Consider the following 17,500-nt stretch of genomic DNA (forward strand, 5'->3'; position numbering starts at 1 on the left):
GTAGAGTATCAACATTACTGCAATAGTTATCATCATAATAATGGTGATAATATTATTGAAATAATTGTTTCATCATCATAATAGTAGCAATATCATTGTGGCAATAACTGTAATAATTATTGTAATTGTAATCATCATAATAAACAATAATGACAACAATTAATAATACCATTTTATTTTAATGTATTAAAATCAATAATAATAAATCATAAACTTAAAAATGAAATATGAATAAACAACGTAACAAACAAATAGCAACGTGCACGCTTTCTTGTGCATGTATGTTGTTCTAGAGTGTATTCATGCAGTAAGTGGTGTGGAATTTCTTGTTTTATGTTTCACGCAGTGCAGTGATATGCATAAATATATAAATAATATTAAATAAATGAAAAAAATATTACACACGCACAGATCTCAAAGAACTCTAACCAAACCCAAACCTCTTTATAAGAAAAAAAGGTGGAAAAGGAGAGTATATATAAAAGAAAAAAAAGAATTAAAAAAAAAAAAAATAAATAAATATGGAGGGGATGGGAGAAAAGAAGAGGAAATAATAATACCAACAAGGAAAACTAAAAGAAAAGGAAACCGGTGTTAGACCTTGAAGAGAGAGAGAGAGAGAGATAGAAAAAGAAAAAGAGAGAAAGAGCAAGAGAGAGAGAGGAGGAGAATGTAAGGTGGGGCTAACCTATCGTTGTTGGCCATGCTTCCGGAGGGCCTCCAGCCTCCCTGCGCGTCCCCCCCGCGGGTCGACGGTCCAGAGGAGCCTACACTGCCCCCCATCAAGTTCGAGCCGCTCCCATAACCGCCCTTACTATCGCTCATCCCCCCGGCACTCCTCCACGCGTCACCTCCACCTCCGCTGCCGCCCACACCACTGCCACTGTACCTGCAGGGGGGAGGGGGGAGGGGATGGAAAAGGCCGCCCGTCAACTCTCTACGATCAATGTCAATCCAGTGAATGCCGAACGCCCCTCTGTAGGTCGCGGCATCTGGCACTTGATTATGAATGAATGTGGTGGTGGAGGTAGGAGTGGCAGAGATGTGGACAGGACGGTGGACAGTGGATGGTAGTAGCAAGGATAGTGGAAAGGATGGTGGACAGGATGGTGGACAGGATGGTGGACAGTGGATGGTAGTAGCAAGGATAGTGGAAAGGATGGTGGACAGTGGATGGTTGGGGCAAGGATTGTGGACAAGATGGTGGACAGTGGATGGTAGTAGCAAGGATAGTGGAAAGGATGGTGGACAGGATGGTGGACAGTGGATGGTAGTAGCAAGGATAGTGGAAAGGATGGTGGACAGTGGATGGTTGGGGCAAGGATTGTGGACAAGATGGTGGACAGTGGATGGTAGTAGCAAGGATAGTGGAAAGGATGGTGGACAGTGGATGGTTGGGGCAAGGATTGTGGACAAGATGGTGGACAGTGGATGGTAGTAGCAAGGATAGTGGAAAGGATGGTGGAAAAGATGGTGGAAAGGATGGTGGACAGGATGGTGGACAGTGGATGGTAGTAGCAAGGATAGTGGAAAGGATGGTGGACAGTGGATGGTTGGGGCAAGGATTGTGGACAGGATGGTGGACAGTGGATGGTTGGGGCAAGGATTGTGGACAGGATGGTGGACAGGATGGTGGACAGTGGATGGTAGTAGCAAGGATAGTGGAAAGGATGGTGGACAGTGGATGGTTGGGGCAAGGATTGTGGACAGGATGGTGGACAGTGGATGGTTGGGACAAGGATTGTGGACAGGACGGTGGACAGTGGATGGTTGGGGCAAGGATTGTGGATAGGATGGTGGACAGTGGATGGTTGTGGCAAGGATAGTGGACAGTGAGTGGATGGTTGACGGTGGTGACAAAGATAGTGGTGGTGGTGATGATGGTAAGAGTAATAAAATAAAGGGAAGTAATAATAACAATAATATAAATAAAGAATGGAAAAAAATGATTTTAGTTTCAATTATTTCCTTTTCTTTCTATTGCTCTTTATATCTTCCCTCTTCCCATGGAACTTATAATTTAGCCATTCCAAAGACAAGTGAGAAAGGAAGTTTATATCAATGATAATAATAATAGTAATAGTAATAATAATAATAATAATAACAAAAAGTGCCTGCTTTTTTCATGCTTGTGTGTTATGTTTACAACAACAGTAACAAAAGACAAATTGTGCTTTAACTATATATACAAATAAACAGATCCGCTTCAATATCAAATCTGAATGAAGAACATACAAAAATAAAATTAAGAATGAGAATCAGAATAACCACAACATTCACTAATCATCAAACAAAACCAAATCTGGAAACAACCACATGATACATACATACACACATATACACAGACAGGACAGACAGACAGACACAGACAGACACCGACAGACAGACAGACAGACAGGACAGACAGGACAGACAGACACACCCTGACACACACACACACACCCTGACACATACCCACACACCCTGACACATACCCACACACCCTGACACATACCCACACACCCTGACACATACCCACACACCCTGACACATACCCACACACCCTGACACATACCCACACACCCTGACACATACCCACACACCCTGACACATACCCACACACCCTGACACATACCTACACACCCTGACACATACCCACACACCCTGACACATACCTACACACCCTGACACATACCCACACACCTAAATACAAACCCACAGAAAAAATAAGAGCCTTATGTAAGCCTTATCACCTACCTGTCTCTGGGTCTGTCCCTTGACGCCTGGGGGGGTGGGGGTCCTCTGTGGTCTCGGTCATCTCTGGGGCCAGAGCGGTCGACGGGTCGCCTGTCCTCACGGTCGCGGATCTCTCTCCTGTCATCGTAGCGGCTGCCCGTGCTGCCTGCACCCCCCCCGCCTCGCATATCGTCGCGCCCCCCTCCGCCCCCGGCCCCATGGCTGCCGTGGCTGCCATGGCCTCCTCTATCAAATCGTGCGGAATCATTACCTCTCTCGTAATTTCTGTCCTCATACCTGTGGGTGTTGTGGATCAACTAACCAAGCCTATTCAACTGTCACTGACATAGTCTACTATGAATATTAATTTTCTCTTTTACAAAAAATTTATTAACTTGAAAAAAAAATAAAAAAATAAAAATAAAAAAGCAAATCTGAATGAGTCACAACAAACTTTACTAGTAACAACATTTTCAAAAATAAAGCCTACATTTTAAACAAGCCTGTAAGATTTGCACCTAAACTCAAAGCCCTCGATCTATTACCTGCGGGGCGGTGCAGGAGCATCATCTAGGCGACCTCTGCTATCAGTTGCTGGTCGTTTGCGGTCCTCAAAGAAGTCCCGCCGGTCACGTTCATCGGCCGGTCGCTTGAGACTGCGGCGTGTTTCCTCATACCTGCAAAGACAGTAGACTCCGGCTCATGCAAGCAGGCTCTGGCAGGCCAAGCTTTCCGATTGCAACATGCTTGATAAAGAGTTTAAAACTTAAGCGGACTGAATTCCAAGGGGTTTAATATTCATAGAGAATGTCAATGGAAGTGGGGGAGGGGGGAGAATGAAAATAAAAAGCCTTATCATCAAATGGGATTGAATATTAAATCAAAGTATTTTCTTCAAAATCAATTCAAATCAATCAAGTTGGGAGGATCAAAATTTACAGTATGGAAACCAAAATAAAAGGAACTCTTCATAAATTTACGAGAGACAACTAAAAAACTTCCTAGCATTCCAGAGGTAATACTGACCGGAGTCTACTGTTGAGGTTACTTGGTTAAAATTTTCTAATTAAAAAATAAAAAAAATTATTAGAACATATAGGTCTCTTATCTGCTGCCCAAATACTTTTGCCTGAATGTGCATGCATGGGTGTGTGTATGGGTGTGTGTACGAGTGTGTATGGGTGTGTGCATGGGTGTGTATGCGTATGCATATATGTGTGCGTGTGCTTGTGCGTGTGCTTGTGCGTGTGCATGGGTGTGTATGCATATGCATGTGCATGGGTGTATATGTATATGCACATAAGCATGTGCATGTGCATGGGTGTGATGTGTAAATCTATGTGTCCATGTACTCATGAGCAAGGTCTCAGAGTGCATTTCCAACCATTTTCTATTTCTCTAATCTTTTAACACAAAAGGCAGTATGGGCTTCAGATATGAACCTGGGAAATAAAAATGCAAAGATTCAGAGTTTAAAAAATAATACAACATATCAATACATGGTAATCATAATGCCAACAATAAGAATCAAAACACAATAGTGATAAAGTAAATAAGAAGGTAAACTGAAGATGCTCTATATAGAAAGGGGAACAGTTTGGCCTTTTAATGTTTATGTATTTTCAAACTAACTAATATTCATTTGTCAATTACATAAATTAGCTATTCAGCCATGCATTTACAAAAATATATCTATCTGATAGCAGATACATAATACTCTCAATCATATGCTATCAAATTATCACAATTATGTTATAGTAATATCTATGTTTTAATAGTTATTTCATTTGCGATGCATAGTCCCATGCTTAGAATTTAATTACAAAATAATCTTTGCATGATATTTTCTATATCTCTCTCTCAAAAACATTAATGTTCTCCCAATAAAGAAAAAACAAAAATGAGAAACTGAATATTCCAAAATTTCATCTGTCCATGCAAATAATTCATCACATGCATTACCTTTTTTTCAAAATCAAATAATAGCCAAAGCAGATCTACAGATTCCAGTGGTATTTCATCAAGGTTTGTATAAACAAGAGCAGTGTCAAAATGCCAGGAAGAAAGAACCATAAGCAATAATCATTCTGCTGAGCATAATCGTCCAGAGAACAGAAATGAAGCTTCGCCCAGGAAGCTCTTCTGGGGTTCCTACTTAGTCATTTTATTATATCATTGGTCTTTAACTTCAGTGAATCACTACTTCCACAATAAGCTGAGAGCAAAGTATCAAATATTTTTTTGTGTCCCATTTTCTTATCAACTTTGGTTCTATTAATATGATTAGCATATCTATTCTATTTCTTATTCTACTTTTTGTCTATTGAGTGCCCAAGTATCATGCACCAAGTCTCTATCTATATAAGATCAAAATTCCTAAATGATAATATCCCTTAACCCATTCACGCTGGGGCCATTCCGGCTTTGCGCGGTCGCAATACCGGGGTTCTCGAACGCATAAGCCTAACGCCTCGATATTCTCAGACGCACAAGCCACGAGCCTGGGCTGCCCGCTCGCTCTACCCGAGCGTGCGGCTTCCCCTCATAGCTCGTCCTAGGCGTCTGACGCAAAAAACACAATACGTGCTATCACGTCAACCGGCTCCAATGGGTTAACAATATTCTTAAATTGCTCTTTCTTTTATATTGGTGATGTTACCTAGGAAGAACTTTTGTTAATCAGTGGCTAAACAATGAGCACTTATTAAACATGATTCACAACCAAATGTGTACTGTAATGAAATCCTGTGGTGGTCACTATATCCTGACCTTTAAATCCAAACTGATGAATTGCTCAATGAAATCTAACAGTGATAAAAAATCTAAAAATGACTTCAATCATAATTATAATGGAAAAAATAAACAAATATATAGGGAGCCTAACAACCTATCTGGCAGCAGGACAGGCAATTTATGATGCCACTGGCTAAAAATTAGAGACTTGCCTAACGAATATTTTCCATTAAATCCATCACAATACATGGCCGACTTTGGAGAGCTGTAGCTCTGAAACTAGCACCGTTAATCATAAAACTTCATGACTGTGAGCGCACTCCATTCATGAGCAGTTTCCGATGTTGCACCATCTATGCATTGACGCCCGTCTTTTAGACCTAATCAGAGCCGTCCAGAAAGGGTCTCATTACTCTGCCTAATTAACACAAGCAAAATATGGCTTACATCGCAAAAGGCAAAATAAAGAAATGACAAGTGTTGTAAACGACTTACCTCATCTGCTGCCTTCGAAGTTCCTCTCGTTCCCTTTCCAACTTCTCTCTCTCTAATCTCTGGTGTTCTCTCTCCATTCGAAGGAGCTCTTGCTTTTGCCTTTCAATTCTCTCCCGTTCTATGCGCAACTTTTCTCTTTCCCTGTTGAGAGAAAATTATTTCAATTCATTATTCTAGTGTATATGACCAAAGTGGGCTCTCTCTCTTTCACTCTCACTCTCCTTTTTTCAAATCTACTTTCAATTACTGTTTTCAAAAACCATTTCATCAATCCAACATTAAGTCTTCAATATCATCAAAATTGGGACTCTCTCTTCTAACATAATAAATATGGTAACTTCAATGCTAATATACAATAACTGAACAAACTAAAGACTAATCAAAACATTTCTTACATCAAGTAAAAGACTATTTTCATTTTTCCAATTATTTCCTTCCACCCAGGCCTGGGCACCATTTTTTTCTTTACTTACCTCTGAAGTCTCTCTGCCTCTTCACGCTGCCGTCTTTCAATATTTCTCTGTCTGACCTCATCCTCTCTTCTCCGGCGCTCCTCCTCCCTCATTATCCTCTCCCGTGCACGAATCCGTTGTCGCTCACGTTCTTCCATAATCTATGTGCAATGACATTCCAGTAATTTCATTAATCGCTTACCCTTTTCCTTGTCATAATTCAAGAATACCTTTCCTCTTGGAGCAATGTTTAACTAGTATCTACTTTCTTTACTCAGTATAACACAAGATATAACTACAGCAACCCATTGTCTACCTGTTTGAAACTGAGGACATCATTCCTGCCCCCCCTCGTGTGACCACCCCTGAAGTTGTTGCCACGGTGATCCTGCCTGCGGTCATATGGGCGGTTGTTCCTGGGGCCCCTTCGTTCACGGTCATGCTCCTTGTTGCGGGCCACCTCCTCCTTGCCCTCTGGCTTCTTCTCCTCTTTCTTCTCACCTTCCTTCTCTCCCTTTTCCTCTACCCCTTCTTTTTTCTCTGTGCTGGGCTCTTTCTTGTCTCCTTCCTTCTTCTCTCCATCCTTCTTCTTTTCGCTGCTAGGTTCTTTCTTTGATTCTGAGGGCTTGCGGTTGGAGGACGACGATGACGAGGATTTGGTTCTTGTGGGCCCACCAGGTTCTCCTTTAGCCTGTAAAAACACGAGTTACTTTGTTATATACAGTTGTCAATATCATACTGTAATAACCCTTTTGAAAATACATTCAAACACATACATATTTATCTACTTAAGAGTGAGGTCAAGTACATCAGTAGATACAAAGGTAGGAAAGAAGGGTATCCATCTTACCTTTTCAACTTGTATCATGCGACCATGAAGTTCTGTGTGGTTCAGCTGTGCAATGCATTTGGAAGCATCTTCACTGCTCATCATTGTGACAAAGCCATAACACTTTGCTCCCGGAGTCTTGGCATTTGTTACGATCTTGGCACTCATCACCTGTATGAAAAAGAGGAGGTTGACGAATTACCAAATATCCGTAAGATTTACATTAGAGCAGAATAAACCTCAAACTGAGAAAAAATTGAAGTAAAGTATACTCCATGTACAACTATCTATTCATCTATATGTATCATTGAAATTTTTTCAATAAATCAATAATTAGTAATTAACCCATTCATGCCGGGGGCATTCCAGCCTTACAAGTTGCAATGCCGGGGCTCTCAAACGCATAGGCCTAAATCAATTAAATGATCGACGCCGTATGACGGCACCCTGCGAACGGGCCTTGAATGCGCGGTACCCGTGGTGTACCACCCGTCAAGAGAGGGTTAAAGTGAGAAAATAAATTGACCTAAGTGATGATAACACTGGGACTAGTCATCTCTCTATAATGCAATAACTTGGATTTTATGCCATTTCAAATAAGAAATAGCTTTGGTAGGCTCAATCATACTAAATCTTTCTATTGTGATTATCATTAGTTAGTAGCATTCCTCTTAGCTTTCCCCTGCCAATCCATAACAGTTAATAGGATCATCAAAGTCAGTAACACAATCCAATCTCCTGTCATCCTTTGCATCAGTTCATCCTTCCACTCCTTAAAATATATACTTATGTACAACACCATTGGAAGGGCGGCTTTCTAAATATTTCTTCATCCTGACAAGGAAATTTGTCATTCAAAATGTATTCCACCAACACTAAAAAGTATTCCCCAATCTTTTCCAAACCCAGCACCCCCTGTAGTCAGACACGGGCAGTCCAGCACTCCCTAACTCAGATTAATGTCTGATTACTAGAAGATAAAGGAAAGTTAAGTGCATTGCTTGATCACTTATTTTGATGAGTCCTGAGAAATAAAAGCAAATGCCAATATTTTTGACATGAAAATTTAATAAGAGAAACTTGAGGAAAAGAAAATATAGACACAGCTGGGTAATTAATTTACGTATGCATCGCTTCCCAGCACCCCCTAAAATTGATTTCAGAACTTTGTTTGTATTTCATTTGCCAAGTCTTCACACTAGCCTAATAGCAACCGCACACCCGATCACCTAGCATGCTCACCAAACAAAAAGGAAGGCCAGCTGGGCCATGACGTGATATCTTGTCATCCCTCTTTAACGGGTTAAACAATAATAAAATAATTCAAAACTGCCACACCCGGTGAAATTCAAAACAAATCCCCCCTCAGGCTCTCTCACCTTGCCATACTTAGAGAAGACCGACTTGAGATCCTGAGCACGTGTGGAGGAAGCCAGACCGCTGACCCAGAGATTCCTTCCACTGCTGCTGCTGCTGCTACTGCTGCTGCTTCCACTGCCACCTTTGCTTTTGTGATCTGGAAGTTAAAATTCAGTTTTGGTTTATGAAAACAGTTGTGATAAGTGAAGGCAAATGAGAGTATTATACTAAAGTAGCTTGATCTTTAGAGTAAATCCTTACCTGTATAGAGGAACCATTGTTAATTCCATTTCATAATCATCTTGGAAGTAAATGTAAAACATTATGGCACAAGAGTAACAGACTTCAACTTGCACATAAGACACTGAATAAAAACTTATAACCCCCTCTTTTTTTCTTCTTCTTCTAAATATCTAATCTTGAACTTGCTGACTTGTACCATTCCTTCAACTATTGGTTATCTACCCTCCTCACTTCCTATATATATCATCATACTTACCCTTCATTCTTACTTCACTGCCTTTGATGAAAGAAACATGTGCATTATCCGAAGCATTTCTTTCCACTTATGAGCTGTAACAACCTAAAGCATTAAGATGTGTTAAAAGTCATAAAAAAATTCATGACCTAATCTCACTCTTGTTTCCACAGCTCTTATTTTTCTATTTTATAAAGTTCCCTATTACTTCTCCTAATGCTGATTTATATCCATGTAATTTGTATTTTTCACTGGTGTTTATCATAAATTATCATTTTCTTCTATCTTCCTAACTACAAACCAATTCTATCACCATTTGGTAAAGTCATACAGTAAATATATACATGTAATTTACACTCATAAGCTCGACATAATGTTGAAGGATATTCTACCTACAATTGAATACTGGGTTGCATACTCCAAGATGGACAGAAACTTGCTGGCTTCTTGTGAATTACTTCTAATATTTTTTTTTTTTAGTCTAGCACTTTCCATACTCCTACCATTAACACAAATTATGTAGTACTTTCTCACCTTACAATGCATATTTTTATCCCCTAAATACAGTAGGAACATTTTTGTAATGCATTTTTCATTTGAAATTATAAGCTTCTCTTATTTCTTCAGCCAAGATACCCCATTAAACCAAATACTAATTAGTATCACTTTGCTATTATATCATATGAACACTCAAATACCATCAGTCTAAAACTAATAAATACACACATCTTAACCCTATGACGACAGTGCGTCACACTCGTGTGACACAGCTACATTCCCGATGCCAGAGCGTCATGCCAGTGTGACATTTCCAATGCAATATTGCAATGGCCCGGCGTAGGGGTTTTCGCATAGCGCGTGCCCGTCAGGAAAGGGTTAAGATGAACAGCCTGTCTGAATATCTTAATATGTAACCCATTCTGGAAGGGTTAAGCCATTAAAGCTGAGTATATTACTAATGGGCCGTAGCATATGAACATATGATAGGTTTAAAAGTTCACTCTAACATAATACATGTTCATATCAAGCAGCGATGACTCTGCACAGTGAGGAAATGCGGTCTGTCATAGACATATGCCACATCTGAAACTACAGGTAAGAAAGCAGACCACTGATCTTGTCAAGATATTTGTTTCATTATTTCAAAAGAACTGACATTAGGATCATCGGCATTTACAGCATTCTTTTGTGTATTTTTTCCCCTTCCTATGCCTTTCATCTCTGTTCATAGTACCTTAACCTACCATCTTTTCATTATATTATAAATGTGCTTACTTCATGTCTTCTCTCCTACCTCCTCTCCTAACTACTGATTTTACATCTTCATTCAGTCATTTCCACAAGTTGCATTGTCACTCCACCAAAAACCAAGACAATTTTAATTCATACAGTCAACATAAAATACTTAGAATATCTAAAAATTTGATTCCAATACTGTTTACCAAAACTTACCCTTGTCATCCTTAAGTTTGTCGTCCTTCCCTTTGTCCTCTCCGGAAGTGCTGAGAATATGAAAAAAAAAAGAATTCGCAAGATCACAAAAAGTTCCACTAATAGGCTTTGAAAAAAGCTTAGGTTAATATTTCATCATCAAGGGATTTCAGCTTTAACATAAGTCTAAAATCTAATATAGGAAAATTTCAAAACTTACTTCCTTCTGTTAAATGCGGTTACTTAAAAAATATAAAAGTTTCCTTTTTTCTCGATATACAAAAAAATATTTGACAGGTAATATATTCGCTTCAGAGGACAGTTCCTGCAAGCCAGAGTGCAACATGCACCTCTGTTTGGACTTATCATATAAGAAAACGCCACCTAAACTGCCTCACCCTCATTTTTTTCACATCTTACAACATTTTTCGTTGAAAATAATTTCTTCTTTAATACTAAAACTTTTATTGAAAAACACTTCAAAACAATTTCTCACTGGGATTTGGCCAGGATGCTTTGGATACAAGAGAAAAATATTCCACTTCTTTTTACAATATCTACAAAGCAGCAGAACCACTTTAAGCCTTCACCCTCTTCCGTGTTCTGAGACCTTCCCTGCTACGCCCTACTCCCTGAACCTGTGTTACTACCCCCTCACCTCTACTGACCAGTTTTCTCTAGGAAACAAAATTTTTATTTCTTAACAGGTATCCCCAGTTGTGATATTTCTAGTAGCTACATTAACACAGTACCACCCTAGGTGACTTAACCAGTCAAACGAAAAAGGTATACAATAAATAAAGAAAACAAAACTTAAAAGAATTCACAATAAAAATAACCAAATTAATAAATAAAAAACATTTTGGCCAAAGTGTTTTGCTCCCTACATCCACATGTCTTGGGATGTCGGCAGGCCTGTGTGACATGAACAGACTAGTGTGTTTACCAACTGGTCTATTAAGTGTGTCTAGCAAAGGGAGATCATGCCCCATGTTTCAGCAGCAGCTTAGGACTCACTGCTATCATACAAACCCAGCATGAGGAACCAACCTCTTGGGCTTTTCGCATTCTTTCTTATCCTGAGAATCGGTGTCGGTTGTGTCCTTGTTGCCCGTGGCGGAGTCTGCGCTGGCGTGGGTAGCGGTGCTGCCCTCCTTGATGTGTGATCGCTCTGTGGGTCGAGTGAGTCATCAGGCTGGGTCGTGGCTCCCCTCTGGCAGGTGGGTTGAGTCCAGCGCCAGAAGTGAGTCACGCTGTGTTGCTGGTTCAAGCTGAACCAGGCGGGGATGAAGAGACCCCCTCATCACTGCTGCTGCTGCTGCTGCGCTGCTGCTGCGGCTGCCCCTCGCACTGCCTTGACAAAGTGGGAGGGTGGGGGGACCACAGGGGATACTGGAACATCTGCTGATTAGACTTCCACTGGACACACTGCTGCTGTACCTGGTGTGGCTGAGATGACTGCTGCTGCTGGCTAATATTCATCATATCTTGCTCACATACAGAAGACTGCATGCTGAAAAATTACTACTGAGAAGCTACAAGATCCCTTGTAAAGAAGATAAACATGTGCAACTTTCTAAGCACACAAGCCAGCGCTCTTGCTGGTGCTGCCAACACCAGACCTGCTGCTGCAGCCACTGTTGTCTCCCTGGCGCATCTTGGAAGCCTGGGTCCCCCACACCCCATCTCCTTCTTCTCATTCTGGCTATAAAATATACTCAAGTATCCTACAGAATCACGCTATTGGTATATGATGTTCAATCCTTAGGTAGACGGGGATTTCTTTGCATAAGAAGTTAGTAAGATGTGCATTGACTGCCTATCCAGGGCACTGCATTTAGTAATTTCACTAGCTATAGGCAACAAACTTTAGGCTCACACAAACTAAAAAGATGAGTTTTTTATCTTCATTCCTACGAGTTCAGTAAAGTAGTAAAGCACCTGTAGACCACTGTAGAATCATCATCTTCAATCTTCCTCCTTTGTGTGTAGTTCTCTCAATGAGTGTTTCCCCACACGAAACACAAGCACTTCATCCAGTTTTTTAGTTCTTAATTGAACAGCCCACTTCCTGAAGGCTGCAATCTTCACTTTCGGGACGGCAGTAGGACACATGCTGCAGCCGTAGAGACAGCAGCTTCTTGTCAGTCTCTTCCACATACCTGAAGCTTGTCACTTGGCCACCACGGTAACCATTCACCACAACTTCTCGTGCAACCAAACACGGTTACGGAGACTGTGTGAGCCCAAGTCTGTGCCATGACTAACTAACCCTAACAGATATTGAACAAAACAAGATATGAATAAAGTTTGTATAAAAATGTGTACCCCCATAAGAAGGGCTTACCTTTCCCATCTGCATTTGAAGAGTCATCCTAGAACAAGAAGGTTCTGGTTAGTGTATATATTCAAAATATACATTCTCATTAATATTTAACAGAATGCTTCAAGGTAGTAAGTATAAACAAAATCTTAGACCTCAATTTTTTAAGAAGCTGTGAACAAACATCAAATTTAGGAGTACTTACATGGTCGAGGCGTTCAGAATCGTTGAAAGTCATCTCATCTTCCAACATCTTGTCCTCATCCTCCAACATGAGGTTGATGGAATCATCCTCCATGTTCCGTGTGTCTTCTTCATCTGGGTGATGACCCACCTCGTCTTCACCTACTTCCTCGGACTCTTCCATGCCTGGGAGAGCAAGAACACACAGGTGTACCACGGGCAGTGCAAGGGTAGATTACCTTCTGCTTTATATGCTAAAATGGAAGCAGGACCCCTATGAACGATGTTCCAGAGCTATAATTCCATCACATCAGACCGACAAAATAAATAATACAAACTGAAAATGGGGAACAAAAAATAATGATAATCTATAAAAATAAACAAAAGCCTATGCCAACTATCACTCACCAACTGCTTCCTCTAAAACTAATTCCTACATGATTATTATTTACCAATTGCTGGATTTTCCATTACAATAAACATAAATTTCCTGGTAACTGAATCAGCACTCGTAAAACAACAACTCATTTTTTTACAAACACTAAATCATAGAAAAAGCTCTTCCATACTGGAAAAATAATTTCAAGTAAAATGCACATTTCACGTTGCATCATTCTCAATTTCTCTGCCAATCCCTTGTTCCTCCAACAGTCATTTGCACTGAGGAACTATCTGTCCAATCATCCTACTCTTCCTAGGGTCTCAATCTCCTGGCGACACATCTTTTTATCCCCTAAATACATTCAGGTCATTTTTGCATTGCTTTTTTCATTTGTTGAAATTACAAGCTTCTCCAATCTCCTTCTGCCACACCAAATGGGGGCTTTACTCAAGCCATATTCTAACTTACAAATCTAATGAATATGTATTCACTTTGGATAAGACTCCTTGTACCTCTAAAAAACATTTTGTACCAATATCCTTCCTAACTAATAATATTCATCAAAATACAAGTATCATCATCATCATCAACATACAGCATATATATATGGTCAGCATAAACCATTTCCATAATTCTCACTTCCATGGAGAATTCTGTAAGATGGAAACTTCAATGACTTTTCATCTATTATTCCCTCCTTTATACAAATTTCTACTATCCTATATTTGTTATGAACCTCACATTTTCCAAAATTCCTCAGATATAAGAAACAAGAAAAATATATAAAATAATAAATAAATGAGAAATCAAATGCCTCTCCATTTGTTCTTTGTAGAACTCACTTAAATTCCTAATTATATCTTATTCCTGTCCTTTTAACAATTACTGAAGGTATTTCCACCTCTCCATTTGTTCTTTGTAGAACTCACTTAAATTCCTAATTATATCTTATTCCTGTCCATTCATTCCTGTCCTTTTAACAATTACTGAAGGTATTTCCAACACCAAGTTATTTCAAGTTATACTTTTTTTTTTCTTTTCTTTTCACAATATAATTCACAATCAACAAGGCAGTTATCTTCAACTAGTGTTTGATCAACAGCGATTATGACTAGACAACAAAATTCAATATCTCCATATTTCAAGACAAACAAGCTCTGGAAGTTCAAACCGTCAGTTCTACTTTTCCTGGTTTCCACTTACCACCATCTCCAGAGGGGTCAGCACTCTCCTCAGCCTTCATATTCTCCTCATCCTTCTGCTCTACTTCAACATCCTCACCTGTGGCATCAACTGTCTGTGTCTGTCCCTGAGGCGCTCCCTGATCCTCCTCCTCTTCATCTTCCTCCTCTTCTTCATGGTTGGCTGAGTCGCCATTCACATGGTTCACCATTTCATCTTCTCCTTCTGCATCAACAGATTCTGTGCAAAGAGAAGTTTTAATTAGCGATATATACTGAGTGTATAAAAATTAAATAAATACATAAACAAATAAATAAGTAAATGAAATATAATACACTGCTCATTGGCAAACTATAAACATTACCACAAATATTGGTGATGTGTCCTGTAATACTACTTACTTCTGTTTGGCTTAGCAGGTGTGCTGGGTAGACTACCTTCAAAGTCAAACTCATCTGGGTTTTGTCCTTCATCTTCTAAAGCCTATAAAAATAAAATAAAATCCCAATTACTTTCATCTCAAAGTTATACCCAAGAGCAAATTAGATCATCTATGATGAATCTTTCGCTAATTAAAATATAATATTCCACCTATAAAGTACCTTTAGAAACTATATATACTGTTAAATTACAATTATAAAATACTCTTGACAAAGATGTGCAATTCTGAACCCTCAGGTGAATGCTGGGATTATGAAATTTATCTGTCACAAAGGGTCTGATATTTCTCACTTTCTGAATATTCATTCTAAAATCTCTTGGGATAAAAATCATCTGAAACTCTATATATTTTTCTGATCAATATGATATCTTGACCACCGACCTTTAACAATGGTCCTCCTCACCAATTTCCTTATCAAAGAGAACAATTTTGCTCGTCTTTCGTTTCTTTTCTATTACAGACAATGGTTACGTCTATAGCCCCTAAATCCAAATCGGTATATTCATTAACTTGTATAAATAAAACATGTGGAGTTATTGTTACTGCAACAGGTTACTCACACTTAGTGTTTATTTAACGTTATAAAAAAAATTACAAAAGTAGTTTCATGATCTAATATGAAAATTTTATTTCTCTTGTAGGACCCAAATGTTGTGTGTTTAAATCCACAACACTAGAAGATTTTGGATGGTCTTAAATATGCCCTAAATTAATACAGTTTTTGACTAACTTCTGGCCCCAGATCCATATATCTATAATTCCAATTCACTTAATCCTTATAGAATATGTATTTTTCTAATTGTCATCAAAATAGAAGGTTTAAAAGCAGTCAGTATTAAATGCATTTTGTTCTGTTAGTTTAGCCTTGTTCTAACTTATTTTCAGCATTCTGTACCGGTCTAACAAAAACAATAAAAGCTTTGAGTCTACTCTATTGCTTTTATTTAAAGTATAGACACCAAATTTTGCCACCTTGCCATTTCATATAGATTTAAAGTCTGAATGTGCATGTGCCTCGTATTTACTTTTGTGAGACAATTCACTACACTGACATATTCAAGTTCCACCTACACCAAAAAAATTTAAAAAAATAAAAAATAAAAAAATAATAAAAAATAAATAAATAAATAAAATTAATAATAGTCTAGTCTCTTCTAAACTATGTCAAAACTTTCATTCTTAAACAAACTAACTATGAAAGCAGAAGGCCAAGGCTAAACAAAATTAAACTAACTGGCAAGTATTTTCACCTTAACTTTTCAAGAATCAGATATTCTGCTGAGACTTTTTACGAGACTGGTTTTGCAACATTGCGTTTTGCATTTCTACTCAAATGCCTACAAGCTCTTCTAGCCACTGGCAAAAGTGTAGAATATATATCTTCACCAACACATCCATTAACCAACATATTTCTTTATGCAGATGAACATTCTACATCTCTCCATCTGGCCATTACAGTTTCCCAAAACACACACAAGATTTAAACTCAACCCAAGTCCACATATTTGGTAAAGCTTTAGTCTGGCTGTGCAACTCCTAACCCCATCTACCTTTAAGCATCTGGAAACCACATGGAAGCTGTCACCATCATAAACATACCCTCTAAACTGCTATTTACATTTGGCAGTACAATAATTAATCTATATCTGTTACCGGGTCTTCTGCAAATATTCTTGTAGTTTTATCATCAGATGTTACTGAAGGCCATGGTAGATTCTCACTCTGAAAAGGGTAGCAAACACTCAAAGAAGCTCATGCCAATACCAATTCAAACCTGTAGTCAAAACCTTTTCAACAGGTGCCTACTTTTACTAAAGCAATAGCACAAATATTGAAGTATGTTACAAGTTATTTCATGGCTTCTAATTGCATTGTATGTATAGTGGATCCGGAACACAATCAGCACTTCTCCATGTTTCAGCAAACATTACTTGCTAAACATTTTTGTAAACATAAGATTAACGTTCTTGTAATCTACCTAAATGGATGACATACTATTCTATACAGAATCACATTAGTGATAAGTGTAAATACATCCATTTCTTTGCCTTTTCTTATAGGACTAAGACAATCTTTCAAATTTCCAAGATGAATATTTATTTATAGAAAAATATTAAAAATACAACCATCTAGAATAATATACAAGGAACTTTACCCAACTTAAATTCTAAACTAATAATAAAAGCATCTGCATCATGGCAGATTGTTTTGCAATTAGATAAAAATAATCTGCAGTTGTCCAACAATGTGATATGGCACATCAGCACCATAACTTTTAGTTATAATGGCAACAGATACATCTGTTTCTAGATATTCGGTATTTCATGATTATCCCCAAAAATGTTAATCATCAAACAACTTCTTAAATTATATGAATTATTCAAAAACTGTAATAGGTGATTTAAAAAATAATAATAAATAAATAACAAAATAATAATAATAGTTGTTATAATAATAATAATAATAATAATATCAATGCAATACTTAATTCAAGAC

At 38.5% G+C, this 17,500-nt stretch overlaps 1 protein-coding gene across 12 annotated transcripts in view; it reads right to left on the reverse strand.

Moving 5' to 3' along the window:
* Positions 1 to 17,500, reverse strand: part of LOC122244270 (uncharacterized) — a 20,728-nt gene that overhangs the window by 1,786 nt on the left and 1,442 nt on the right. Inside the window, exons 2-17 of one of the 12 annotated variants that reach the window (XM_043002131.2) lie at positions 16,658 to 16,726; positions 14,964 to 15,045; positions 14,584 to 14,802; positions 13,021 to 13,184; positions 12,840 to 12,867; positions 11,543 to 11,663; positions 10,514 to 10,563; positions 8,604 to 8,740; positions 7,246 to 7,395; positions 6,712 to 7,086; positions 6,417 to 6,556; positions 5,944 to 6,084; positions 3,742 to 3,750; positions 3,261 to 3,392; positions 2,737 to 3,012; positions 689 to 889 (exon numbers count right to left, since the gene is read on the reverse strand). In XM_043002131.2, coding sequence (XP_042858065.2) covers positions 689 to 889; positions 2,737 to 3,012; positions 3,261 to 3,392; positions 3,742 to 3,750; positions 5,944 to 6,084; positions 6,417 to 6,556; positions 6,712 to 7,086; positions 7,246 to 7,395; positions 8,604 to 8,740; positions 10,514 to 10,563; positions 11,543 to 11,663; positions 12,840 to 12,867; positions 13,021 to 13,184; positions 14,584 to 14,802; positions 14,964 to 15,045; positions 16,658 to 16,726 — 2,294 coding nt within the window. The remainder of the gene's footprint in view (positions 1 to 688; positions 890 to 2,736; positions 3,013 to 3,260; positions 3,393 to 3,741; positions 3,751 to 5,943; positions 6,085 to 6,416; positions 6,557 to 6,711; positions 7,087 to 7,245; positions 7,396 to 8,603; positions 8,741 to 10,513; positions 10,564 to 11,542; positions 11,664 to 12,839; positions 12,868 to 13,020; positions 13,185 to 14,583; positions 14,803 to 14,963; positions 15,046 to 16,657; positions 16,727 to 17,500) is intronic. The other 11 variants (XM_043002137.2, XM_086542740.1, XM_043002135.2 and 8 more) reach the window with 11 other exon arrangements.

The sequence above is a fragment of the Penaeus japonicus genome, unplaced genomic scaffold (assembly GCF_977035675.1).
Source record: "Penaeus japonicus unplaced genomic scaffold, GWHDUDI00000001_assembly GWHDUDI00000012, whole genome shotgun sequence".
Lineage (NCBI taxonomy): Eukaryota > Metazoa > Arthropoda > Malacostraca > Decapoda > Penaeidae > Penaeus > Penaeus japonicus.